This window comes from Pteropus alecto, unplaced genomic scaffold (assembly GCF_000325575.1).
Source record: "Pteropus alecto unplaced genomic scaffold, ASM32557v1 scaffold134, whole genome shotgun sequence".
Taxonomy (NCBI): Eukaryota; Metazoa; Chordata; class Mammalia; order Chiroptera; family Pteropodidae; genus Pteropus; species Pteropus alecto.
Window position 1 is genome coordinate 1,454,355 of NW_006436283.1, and position 13,272 is coordinate 1,467,626.

General features: G+C 63.4%; 1 protein-coding gene across 4 annotated transcripts in view; it reads right to left on the bottom strand.

Moving 5' to 3' along the window:
* Positions 1-13,272, bottom strand: part of RPTOR (regulatory associated protein of MTOR complex 1) — a 207,204-nt gene that overhangs the window by 63,740 nt on the left and 130,192 nt on the right. For all 4 annotated transcript variants that reach the window (XM_025047180.1, XM_015589729.2, XM_006912165.3 and 1 more), the window contains 3 exons: positions 10,310-10,410; positions 9,723-9,867; positions 2,778-2,853 (listed from right to left, as the gene is read on the bottom strand). In XM_025047180.1, coding sequence (XP_024902948.1) covers positions 2,778-2,853; positions 9,723-9,867; positions 10,310-10,410 — 322 coding nt within the window. The remainder of the gene's footprint in view (positions 1-2,777; positions 2,854-9,722; positions 9,868-10,309; positions 10,411-13,272) is intronic.

Consider the following 13,272-nt stretch of genomic DNA (forward strand, 5'->3'; position numbering starts at 1 on the left):
CGGTGTAGGCTGTCCATGCTGTGTCCTCGGGGGCGGGGCAGGGGGGAGGCGCAGGGGCGGGGCATCTGGTCAGAAGGCCCCTCATGGCCAGTGGGCACTGCAGGGTCACGGTGCACACAGGCTCAGAGGGAACAGGTGCACATTTACTCGGAGGTGGTGTGCTCGGGCCGCAGAGCGGGGCACAGGGAGCAACGGGCACGTGGGAAGACAGAGCCGGACCTGGGACGGGGGACGGGAATGGCAGAGGGACAGGCTGGACGGGGGCAGGGGCTGCGCCGGCACTGTGGACGGGGCGCCTTCATTGGCAAAGACAAGGACCAGGCAAACCGCACTAGAGGTGGCTCCGGGAGCGGGGGCACCGGGCTGTGGAGGGAAGTCTGGGAACTGAGGCCGAGCAGAGGGACCGCTGCGTCCCCTTATCTTAGAGCCTCGTTTTCACTTAGTGCACAGTCCTGCTGTCCCTGAGTCTCAAATGAGAAGAACCCAACGCTGCAAGTCTGCCTCCCCGCCCCTCTCCACCGGCAAGCACCGATGCCGAAGGCTCCTTTCCACTGTGAAATAAAAGCTGTCACCTCCGACTACTCACTCTGGGAGACTGACACATATACTAAGTTTTCCTTCAGTTTTAAGGCAAAGCCAGTAATTTATAGAAAAATTGTGAGGCCAAAGAAGCGAATTTAATGAAGCCATCGTACAAAACTACCTGCAACCACAACATAAACAAAGAAAGATGGAATGAAAATGAAATTTAGCAAGACGCCATTTACAGCCACACTGACGGACTAGGACACGGGTGGCGGCCAGAGGGACGGGGTTGGGGCGTGAGTGGCGCAGGTGGAGGAGATTACGGGGGACGAACTCCCAGTTATAAATAAACAAGCCACAGGGGTGCGACGAACAGCGTGGAGAAAATACTTGGTAATACTGTAATAACTCTAAGGAGAGAGAGATAAACTGACTTGTCGTGGTGACCACTTCCTACTGTACATAAACACCGACCCGCCACGCTGACGAGGCCTGGAGAGGAAGCGGTGGAGTGGAGGAAGCCACCCCACTCTGCAAAGACACAAGATCTGCACTCAGAACACCCCCGAGCCTCATGCCACACATCAGTAAGGAAGAGATGCCAGCGGAGGGCAGCGGCCACGGGACCTCACCGGGCGATGTGCAGAAGGGGCCTGTCAGCCGACAGCGAAACCCAAGATGCAATCCCAGAGAAATGCCTTTCTGTGCTAAACCAGAACCGCCCAAAGGGGAAAAGGCGGGAAATATCACTGATGGGGGGGTCTGCCGAGTGGAGGGGGGCCCGCCGTGGGGACTGAAGGGAATGCACGTGTGCTGTCACCAGCCTTCACTCCACGTGCCACACCAGGTGAGGGGGGGTGAGGCGTTTGCCTCAGGCACCAAAAGACTCAGGAGTCCAGATTAAAAAACACTTCGGTGCAATATGGAAAAAAACGAAAAGGCAAAAATTCATGATGAACAAAATAGCAACATTTTAGACAAAGTGGGGCTCGGTAATCCTGAGCTCTCCTGCCTCGGCTCCAATGCCCTGCCTGGCGCGGCCAGCACGGCCTGTGAGGCTGCAGCCTGGAGACTCAAGACGCCCCCGGCCGTGCGACAAAGGACCTTAGGGTCCCCAACTGTGACGAGGGGAGTGACAGCCAGCAGGAGCACAGTCAGCATGTCCCAAAGCACGGGACACGGCGCTGCGTCCGGCGTGTACGAACGGCAGGACGGGGCTGCCCCCGGGAAGGCGGTGGCCTGAGGGCAGCAGGGAGGGGGCTGCAGCCCCTCGCTGCCCACCCCGGGTGGGGGCCACTCGCGTCCCCTCCCTTGTAAAACTCACCAAGCTGCACGACTGTGACACGTGCAACTTTCTGCAACATACGCACGGAGGATGAGTATGTCACGCTCCTGAAAACGCGGAGACGGGACTAAACGCCCGCTCCCTGCCACGATGCGCAGCGATCACTCGCAGACCCTAACCTTGGTGACAGGGACCCGGCACTGGAGTGGGCGGGCACTAACAGAGAGACCGGCCGACCTCCCACGACGGGTAGCTCAGAGCCCCGACAGGCACCCAGGAGCCGGGTCCCGTGGGTTCCCGCACCGTGTCCTCTGGGGGAGAGCCGCCTGGTCAGCGGGGCGCAGTGCCACCTCTTCCTGCCGGCCGCCTGGCCACCCTGCCCCGAGAGCCTCTGCCTGCTGCTAAGGGTGCCCTAGGTGTGCTTTCTCCTGTCACGGGGCTCGAGGACAGGACCGGGCATCAGACCAGGCGTTCAGCACACAAAGCACTCGGAAACGCGTCCTGAGCCAAACAGCGGGGAGCTGCTGGGCAGCAGCAAGCGGGGCTCCGGGAAGTGCTGGGTCCGTCCCTCAGGTGACACGAGGAAAACGAGAGGGATCCACGACCCAGGCCCCACCAGCGAGCTGTGGCCGGGGCCAGACGTCCCCTGGGGTGAGCACGGCCCCTTGGCGTGCCCAGGCATGGCCGCCAGCGTCCTGGGGGTCCCACGACCGCGCTCACCGTCAAAGGCGGAGGCACAAGCGGGGTGCGGGGTGGGGGGTACCAAGGAGAGCAGTCTGTGCAGCACGTGTTAACAGGAGGTACTTCCTAGGAGCGGACCTCTTCAAAGTCTCACTGTGACCCCGGCTGGCACACCTGTGGACATGTGCTACGTGCAGTGGGGGCGCCAGCCTCTGACACCCCAGAGCCCCGGGCCCCACACCCGGCTGGTGCTTTGCAGACCATGCCGGACGGCAGACAGACTCACCCGGAACGCGGTGCCTTCCTCGATGATCGTGGGCAGCTGGGAGAGACAGATGTCCACAGCGAGGTCCCAGGCTTGCCTGGGGAGAGAACAGAGGACGCCCCCTGGGCATCACTGACCGGCCCCACTGCGGCGCCTCGGACCGCGCACAGCAGCGGCCATGCCCATGGCAGCTACGTCTGGGCAAACGCCGAGGGCAGCGAGGGCAGGACCGCGTGGCTGGCAGCATGCCACAGCCGTTTGTGTGGGCCTTTTCTAATTAAACTGAGAGACAAGTTTGGGGACAGCAAAGGGCCTCGTCCCACCTAGTGACGCAGTTTCTGCCCCCGAGCACGTGCAGCACGCGCCTGCCCACGCCAGTCCACACTGTGGCACAGCTGTGGCTGATGATGGCAGCGGCACGCGCTGACATGGCACCCAACGCCAGGGTCAGGCCGGGGAGCTTCGGCAGAAACGGACCGGTGTGGGGCCAGGAGAAAGGGGTCTGCCCGTGGACCGCTGCCCTGAGAGCCCCTCGCTGTGCCCCGGAGCCCCCCGACTCCTCAGGCTGCAGCACTGCCGGCCCGGCGCCCCTCCCAGAGCGTCTGACCTGTGCCCAACACGAAGCCCTCGGGGACGAGGCAGGTGGTGCTCGTCTGGGTGACAGTCTCCAACTCGATGGCCTGGCTCTGGGGCCTGGCACTGCTGGCGCCATCCCCCGAGGATCAGTTCCAAGAGTTCCCCTCACAGGGCCAACACGACAGGAGAGACTCGGCGGGGCCGATGGCAGGGTGAGGCCGCTCACAGGGAGCCGTCCCCGCCTGGCTCCCAGCGGGGTGCGGATGGCCACCTCGCGCTCCCTGCGCCCAGGGTGGGCAGCGCAGGCCCTTCACCTCGACTTCCTGCCCTCTCAGAAACTGTCCCCGTGGGAACGAGGCTAGGGCCAGCATCACACCCCTTGCCAAGCCACTTCCTGGGGCGCGAGGGTCCCCCACTCTGTCATTCAGACCCCGTGTGGGGGAGGGCGCTTTCCCAGAATGCCTCTGTCGAGGGTGGGAATGAGGAGGAAAACACAAGCATGGGACACGGGGGCAATTCAAGACGGACAGGAAGATGCGACGAGGCTTCCGTCTTCACGCAGGCGGACGTAGCTGTCTCCCCACACGCCCTCCCCCACCAGCCTAATTAAGAGGCAATCAGGAGATAATCGAGTCAGCGCCCAGTGCGGGCAGTCAGCAGCTCCCAGCGCTCACTAAACGCCCGGACTGCGGGCACAGTGCGCTCGCGCCAGCGGCGAGCAAAGCCAGTTACTGCAACGAAGCTCTGCGAAGCTTCCTCGTATTTAATCCGACAAAAAGTCTCAGCTTCTGGAGTCAGGAGAAAGTGCGCGTGGCCGGAGGAGGTGTGAAGTGGGCGGGGGTCGGCGGGAGCTTCGGGACTGCCCTCCTGGACTGCAGGCTGACATGCCCCCTTTAGCCAGTCTCCTCGGAACCACAAGGGTGGAGAACTATAGCCCAGTAAACACGGCACCGCAATTTCCTGAGGTCCTGCGGGTTCTAGACAAGCATCCGAGAGTGGGATGGCCTGGAGTGGCCTCAGCACCGTCCACTGCACCTCCCTGTTCTTCCCTAACAGAGGAACAGAATGTGACGCAGCTGCAGCAGCCGGGGCTGGGGGGCATCCTGAGAGGCCTGACCCACTGTCACCGTCTGGCTCGATGTCCCCTAAGGGCTGGCCCCCGCCCGGGCCCAACCACTGGGGCGTCGTGTCCTCCACCAGCTGCCCATTTTCATGCAGAAAAGCAGCCCAGGACGGCTGTGTATTTGTGAGAGGCGCAGGGGAGACGGCCCACGTGACGGGGAGCCATGGGACAGGGGTGCCAGGGCAGCAGTCCCCGACCTTTCCGGCACCAGGGACCGGTGCTCCTGAGAATCTGATGCCTGGTGGTCTGAGGCGGAGCTGAGGCGGTGAGGCCGGTGCTGGGGAGCGGCTGCGGACAAAGCTTCGCTCGCCCGCTGGTGCTCACCTCCCGCCGTGCGGCCCGGGTCCTCACAGGCCAGGGCCAGTACCAGTCCACGGCCTGGGGGTTGGGGGCCCCTGACTTAGGTCACTGAGAGCGATGCAGAGAAGCTGCTCGGGGCCAGCGGCGAGAGGGCACAGCCGTCTGAGTGACAGAGGAAAGCACTGAGTCCAGGGTTCGCAGGAGACAGGAGGGGCGGGAGGTGTGAGGACATCCACGACCTGCCGAAAGCCGCAGGGTCAGACGTGGCGCCGGCACGCGCGGAGGTGCCGCGAGCCCAGGCAGAGGCGAGGGGAGAGCGCGGGCTGGCGCTGGGTGCGCCGGACACCCTCTGTGGCTCGTGTTTACATCAGAAAAGGGGAGACGAGGGGACCTCTGAGCCTCATTAAGCTCTAGACCACACGGCACAGCAACAGTGCTGCCCGCTGAGCTTTGTCGGTGACTCAAACAGGCTGCGTTTTTCAGGACGGAATCAAAAGGAACTCAGGTCTTAATTTGGGATTCTCACTAGGAAACGTGGAAAGTGAGCCCTGCAAAACCCTGAGGCCGTGGGGTGGGCTGCGGGAGCCCAGGCCTGCGTTCTGGCCCCAGGCAGACACAGGGCCGGTGTCTGTCTGCCCACGGCCACGGCCTGGAGGGAGAGGTGGGTGACGTGTCCCGGGAGACCGGAGGGGAGGCGGTAGGCGATCTGAACCCTGGCCCTGCCCGGCCCCCCAGCTTGGAGTGGGGGCTCTCGGCTGTGGGCTGCTCGGATGCGTCAGGCCTGGAAAATGTGCCACTGGGGCTGGAGCTCGTGTTTTTGGGAGACTCTCAAGAGGGTGGCCGCCCCAGGAGCCTCCTCCCACCCCCGCTGGCACCTGCCAATCAGCGAGCACGCTGCCGCGGTGTGCGAAGCAGCTCAGGGCACCGGGCTCAGACCGGCTGACACTGGAAGTGACTGAGCGACTTGCTCACAGCTTCCCATCAAACATTACACAGGAGGGGCCCTGAGCAGTCGTCAGCACCCCCGCCTGAGGCCACACACGGACGGACGTCAGTCTGTGCTGTCACCTCGATTTTTGTTACGCTTTCTTCCCTTCTTCCTCCCATAAGAATTGTTTCCATTACCACCCTCGGAATGTAACGACCCGATGGAAAGTTATTTATTCCTGGTTTGAGTTCTGCCGCCTCGCAGTGGGCCTCTACCTAACAGAGAGCTCTGGGTTTCATCACAGGAATGAGCTCTGCCGGAAGCCTGCGGCAGCCGTGACGGTGCACCCCGCACCACAGCACAGGGGAGCACGGCCCTGCTGGTTTCCGGGCCTCTGTTCTCCCGTGCGGGCAGCCAGCCGCAGCCTACTCCCTCGTAGCTGCCCCCCGGAACAGAGACGACATGCCAGCCCCCCGGACAGGCATGCTAGATGCTGTTCGGGGAGCAGCGGTGAGCCCTCGGGGTGGCCGGCCCCCAGCTCAGGAAAGGGCTGGGCCCCCAACTGGTCTCGCTCAGGCCACATGGGGAGGAGTAAAAACCGGCCGTGTGCAAAGCCATGACCTCGGGTCACAAGGAGCCTGCATGTCCGCCACCACCACGGGCCAGCCCCGAGAGAAGGGAGTCACTTGGTGATCCTGCCACTGTAGCCCAGCCCAGCACCTGTGCCCACTGGGGCAGCATTTCACGAAGAAACACAGGTCACTTCCGACTCCGAGTGGCTTTTTCCTCCCTGGATCTGCAGCCTGGTGGCCCCTTGTGACATTTCAGCTCGAGCACCGTGACGCTCTGGGAAGTGCATCTGCCCCTCTGGCGGAAGGCACTGGCCAGCAGAGCCTTGGACGCCAGCCTCCCAGGGCCAGGGCCCCAGGATCCCGGCTCGCTCACGCCCCTCTACCGTGCCCAGCCCAGCAGGATGCTCGGTGGCCGCCCACACTCGAGGAGGGCCCTGGGCTCCAGTCTTCTAGAACAACCCGTGCCCAACTCCCTCCTGTCAGGACCGCAGTGAGGCCGCTGGAAGTTGGGGTCGGACTTGCACGTGACTGTCCCTGGGCATCATGAGATAATCCCAGGCTCGCGCCCCCCACAGGGAGCAAGCACCTCCTGAGTGAGTGGCTACTTGGAAAGCAGCCTGCAGGCAGGGGAGGAGGGCGGCCTCGGGAATGCTCGCTACAGTCTTCTCTGGGCCGAGAGATGGCAGCCGTGCGCCTGGGTCTCCGGCCCGCCTCGTACCCGTCATGACCAGCACCTTCTTCTGTGGGTGGAAAGCGTGTACGGGACCAAGACCCTGTCACTGTGGGCGCACCCCTGGGAAGCGCAGACTCCTTCAAATGATGCTTGCTGGGACGGGCCCGTCTACAACCTACGACCTCGCGGAGAGGGTCGGACCTGCCACGTTCCAGACGGTTTGGGGCGTGGACAAAGGGAAGGCCTGTCCAGGTGGCCTGGCGGGCACGCAGCAGCTGGACGTGGAAGCCACTCGATGTGAGGAGCCCAGGTTTATGTCACTTTTGATAGAGTGTGGGGACAGCATTTGAAAAGCTGTAATCCCTTGTGATTTCACGGGGGTCTCCATACCACTAAACTGCCCCCTTGGATCTCCTGTACGTGCAGGAGCTCACACTGGCCGGGGCGGCTGAGGGCACGGCTGCCAGATACGGGGCCGGGACCCACCAGGCTTCCCACCCGGCGGCAAGTCAGTCTTTCCTCCCTTTACTCCGGACGTCCCGCGAGCAGGTTCCTTCCCGAAATCTAGAGCTTGACACCGCGTCCGATTCCAGCTAGATCAGCCGACGGCTTGACTCTTGGCACCTGCAGGACTGACCGGCACCCGCTCTGCAGCTGCAGACTCACGCGGCACGGCCGGCAGAGCCCCGGCCAGAGGGCATGTGCGGCTTTCCCCAGGGCCAGGCAGGTTGCCACTCCCCTCACATGCTCAGCCACAGGCCTGGAGAGGGCCGGGAAGTGGACAGACTCGGCCAGGACCCAGGAAACCGCAGAGACATGTCGCCGTGCGCCCCTCCCCCCCGGTGCCCGCGGTTCCCATGCGTGTCAGGGGCCGGCGTCGCCGTGCATGCCCGCCCCCAAAAGCCAGTTTGTCTGAAGGGAGCAGGGGACACATGAGGCCACAGGACGGGGGCTATGCAGGCCGAGCGACCGGACCGTCTCCAGGTCCTCAGGCGGCACCGGAGTCTCAGGGGGCCTGCATGGAGGGAGGGTGGCACCAGGAGGACGGAGCCCCCGCACAGGCCATGTGCCTGGGACACGTGCCGGCCTGTCGTTGCATGTTTCCCCGTGCAGCACACAGACACGGACGCAGGTGGTTTATGAGACACCCCGGGAGCCACATCCCCTGGCAGAGGCCGAGTCCCCAGGCCCCGAGGCTGGCACAGAGCCGGTGGGGTCACGGGCCGCGGCCACCGTGCCTACAGTTTGACTTGATACCCCATGGAACATGCCCAAGTTCCAGCTCAGAAACGTTTTGGGGGTCAATGCCAGGGACAGCCGTCCAAGGCGACCAGGAGGCCACCTCCTTGTGCTCCTCCCTGGCTCCTGTCCTGCTGCCCCTGTCCCGCCGTCTGTCCTTGCTCTTCAGCCGAGCACACCCCTCAGGGGACGCACGCTGACAGGAAGCCTTCTGCGGACGCGGCACCGGGTGAAGGGGCCAAAGACACGGGTAGTCGCGTGTCCGCCCTGTGGCCGGCCCTGCGGGCTGCATAGCCGATCCCCTGCAGCTCAGAGGCCCCCGTCCAGGGCGCGGGCGGCACCGACCCCGCTCAGCCCTCTGCCCTCTGCCTCCCTGTGTCTGACGGATGCTGTGTGACAGCCCGGCTCCCGAGGAGAAGGACATGAGGCAGCGCATCCCGAAGGCGGATCTCTGTCCTTGTTACCCGCTGAGTCTCAGGAAAGCTTTTCGAGCAGCTCTCCCTCCCACGCCATCTTCACGGAGCGGTGGGGATGAGTCTGCGGTGGCTCCGCTTGGCTCACACGGGGCTTCTGCCACCGCGGGGCCGGTCCCTCCAAGGGGCCCGGCTCCCGTCCCTGTGCCGCTCCGCGTGGCGCTCCGGCGGACGCTGGAAACCCTTAGAGTGAACTTGGCAGTGCGTGCCTCAGCCCCTCCCGCTGGCTGGAGGAGCCGCGGCCCACACAGCGCGCCCTGGGCGATCTCGCGGTGAGACCAGTTCTCGTTTTCCCTGAGTGAATGAGGGACAGGAGCTTGCAAACCCCACGTGGTTCTCTGGGTTTGCAGGGTCGGGGAGAGTGGTCACGAACATAGTAAGAAAATCACTGGCCGACGTAAGCTTGACCACGACCAGACACTGTGAGACGGGTGCGGAGGCTGGCTGACCGTGAGCGAGTCGCTCTTCTTGGACGTTTATGTTGGGTTTCGCCCACCGACAGGCTCACTTCCCGGCACTGCCTCCAACTGCCGGACAAAAGCGCGGGACAGGAAGGAGCCACAGCTGCGCATACGACGGGGAGAAGCAGACAACGTACGCCGTGACCGCCGCTCCTGCTGTCCCCACCGGTGTTAAGCAGCAGCAACCGGGTTACGGGAAAAGCCGCCAGCAACGGCCACTCTAGACCACAGCCGCGTGCGTGTGGGACCGGCGTGCAGGGCGATGGCTCGCCAACCCACAGCGGTCCTTCTCTGTACTGTCCTGGGGGCACTTTGTGAATTCACCGGAGGTTTCCGTCCTCAGCACTGGTGTCCTCTGACCCCCCACCCAGGTCACAGGATTGTGGGGACCTGGGGCACGGGCCCGCCCAGCCCCAAAAGGCCCCCGGCTTCCTGCTGGCAGAGGGCGGCAGGAGTGATCTGTCCCCCTGCTGCCGCCTCCCACGTCTCCGCGTCTGGTGACGAGCCTCCCTCTCCCGCTTCACGGGATGCCACCGGCCTTGTGCTTATGCAGGAATGAGGAAACCCGCACCGTTTAGAGAGCCGGGCCGTGCGTCCGCCAGGCCGGCATGAGACACTTACCACATGGCGTGCATATAGGTGGGGGGCAGGCGTGGGCTGCTGACCGGGGTGCAGTTACACGACCTCATGACCCTCTCTGCCAACAGAAAATTTCGAAACAGACTAGCCACCAACAGGTCCTGTCTGAAGAGCTTTTGGAAGAGATCTGAGGGCAGAGACGAGAAAAAAAGGTGTCGTCAGTGACTCGTGCCCAGCATTACAGCCCGACGTACAAATTCCGCCAGAATTTCTACCAGCGAGCTGGGACTAACACGCACATGTTCCGCGGGCAGCACTCACACAGGCGCGGACACACGCCCAGGCCCACCGTCAACGGCAGAGTCAGGGCAGCAGCCCTGGTCTGAGAAGTGGGGAGGCGCCAGTGACCCCAACACAGATGAGCCCGGGAGCTGCCGGGAAGACAGCCTACGAGATCGGCACCGGTGCCCATGCGCACTCACCGCACCGCTGCCCGCGTCCCCTGCCTTCCCCCATCACCCTTGGTCACCTCTGCCGAGGAGAGCCACCCTTCCCGACTGCTGTCCCGCCCAGGGCCAGTGGTGCCCAGCTTCCGGCAGCAGCCCCCGGACCCCAGAGGGCAGCCTCACCCCGAGGGAGCACGTTCCAGGCGATGGTGTCCGTGATGGCCGTGAAGATCCAGTTCAGCTCGCCCAGTGGTGTCCGCCTATCGTTCAGCCGGCCGGGGATCCTAGGGGACATGGCGCGCCTCCATCAGAGACCCTCACGTGACCAGAACGGGGGGATGGAGGGAGGGGACCAGGAAGAAAAGGCGCGAGAGGGCCAAGCAGCCTGGGACCGGAGGCAGGAGGGGCCGGCCACGCCGGGAGCCGCCCCTCCAGGGTGTCTGAGGCTCACACGCTCCTGTCCTCACAGCTCAGGACTCGGCCTCCACCTCCCACGTCCCCACGCGTGGCCCCTGCCGGCACAGCGTCCCAGCCTGGAGCCGAGGGGCACGCGTGTCCTCCAAGGAGGCAGTTTGCCTTCTGTCGCCCGGCACCTATTTCTGAGTGTCTGTGACGGGGCTGGTGAGCACCGCTCCAGCACCGATGTGGCCGCCGCCCCTGGTACGTGCCAGGGCCCTGCCGCGGTCCGGAGGGAGGTCATGCAGGAAGCAGGTGACCGGCACAGGCTCTGGGAGGAGGGGCGGTGACGCAGAGTGGGCAGGAAGGGAGCAGTGGTACAGGGCGGGTGACAGAAGGCCTCGCCGGGCGGACAGCCCTGGAGGATGCGAGGCGGCGGGCTGGGCCGAACCCGGGGGAGGAGCGCAGGGGCGGACGTGCGTGCCGGGCCGGTGCGGGCCCGTCTGCACCAGGGCCCAGCGTGCTGCGCTCCGTGTCGTGGAAAACGCCCTCCGCCCCCCAGAGGAGCAGGCTCACGGGTCTGGCACAGAGACCCGAGGGCAGCTCTGCTCTCGGTGAGGTTTCCGAGGTCACGGTGCCCACGACAGCGGCGCTCTGACGGCACTGTGTCCGCAGGAGCCACGAGCCTCGGCAGCAGGCGGGCTCAGCTCACTCCCCCTCGCGCCCGCACGGGGAGGCTCCCGTCCACCTAACGCCTGTCCCTCCAGGAACGAAACATTTTACTTCCTCACGCAGGCTTCGCGAGAGGACAGGAAATACCGGAGATGAGTCGGTAAAACGCTTGGGAAAAAGGCGCTACTGCTCAAAGAGCGTCAGGAGTCGCACGCGGATTTCCAGAGCCACAAAGGCCGGCGGGCACAGGGGCACGGTGGGCTCGGGTCGCCAGAAAGGCCGGCGGGCACAGGGGCACGGTGGGCTCGGGTTGCCAAGCCGGAAGGCTCACGCGGCCGTCAGCGCTGGCAGGTCACACACGGGACTCGCCTTAAGGTTCCGGCATTTACACGAGGTCTCCACGGAAACACCCCGCCCAAGGACAACGGAAGGTCACTTCCTCATCCCGCAGGGGCGGCCTTTTCTCCACCCCATGGACGGGTCGTTGACTGAGATCGGGGCTTGGACGCCCAGGTTCTGCAGCTCCAGCTAACGCGGCGCCAGAGGCAGGAGCCAGCGCAGCGAAGCGAGGAAAAGGGATTAAGCCGCAGAGGTCGGAAAGGCGGAGGCGACGCTGTGTGTATCCGCAGACGGTGTAATTATGTACACAGAAGATCCTAACGAAACCTACGAAACAGCTACGAGAACTAATAAGGGAGTTTAGCAAGATTATAGGAAAGGAGGTTTTTACAATAAAAAGCAATTACACTGCTACATGCTATTGCTAAACAATTTAAAAAACTGAAATTAACAAAACATTTGCAGGGTATGAGCAGGTGAAACCACGAACATCGAGACGACGGAATCGTCACGAGGTTGGGTGAGGATACGTGAGCCCGCCAGGCACTACAGAAGCACATCAGAGCGTGTGACTTCGTCCGGGGCCTAGAATCGCGAAGGGGAGGGGAAAACGTGCTGCAGCTGCACGCGCGAGCTGCGGCCCTGCACACCTGGCCTCGCTCTGGGCCTTCGTTCGCTGCTGTGTGGCTCGGCCTCCTTCGCGCTCAGTCCCCTCGTTCGTGGAATGTCCATGAGGCCCCTTCATGGGGCGAGCTCAGCGAGGTGATGCGCACGAAACACAGTGCCGATCCACGCAGGCACGTGTGTGGGCACTCGTGCAGCTGTGACAGCAGATGGACTCAACACAGCAGCCGAGCGGCACGCGGTGGACCGCGAGGGCCACACCCCCCCGTCCAGCCCCTGTCCCTTCCCAGAGCACTGAAACACCCGGAACCGACTCGCGACCACCGGCAGTACAAGAGGACAGCCTGGCTCAGCAGGGCCCCTGGTGTGGGCCCATGTCCCAGCACGATGACCGAGAGCCCCTCGCTGGAAACCCGACCCCATCCCACTGACCGGCCGACCTCCCGGCCCAAACACCTGCCTCTGACTTCCTGGCTGGCAGATGCCCCGGCCTGTGGCGCCCGTCCCCACGCAGCTCGCCAGAGCACTCCGGGCACAACGGCATCTGTCCCAGCCAGAGACGCCTGCTGCCGCGGGCTGGACTGGAGGATGAGCACGAAGGAGGAAGAAACAACCAACGGCAACAGCAAAGGGCGAAGCACCGCGGAGGTAACGGATGAGGCCTGAGTACGCGGGGGACGCAGCTGCTCACGGCCGGAGGCCCCGACTGCGTGGGAAAACACGACCCACGACACGCCGCACACCACGTGCGGAAACTTACTCGAAACGGGCCATAAACTGAAACATAAAAGCTAAAACTATAAATGTTTTAGAAAAAAATAGGAGAAAATCTTCACCACCCTGAGGTAGGCAAAGATTTCTTACGTGGGACACAGAAAATACAAATTGTGAAAGAAAAAAAAAACTACGAAATCAGATTTTATCAAAGTGAAAAACTTCTGCTCTTAGAAAAACTGTTGTGAAAATGAAGCCAGACTGACCGAGAACATCCACAGGACGGACCCGACAGTGACCGGCACCAAAACATGCCAAGGACTCGCGGGCAAACAACGAAAACACTGGCAAGGCGCACGAACGTACGTTTTATTAAAAAAGTAAATGAATGGCCGACAGCA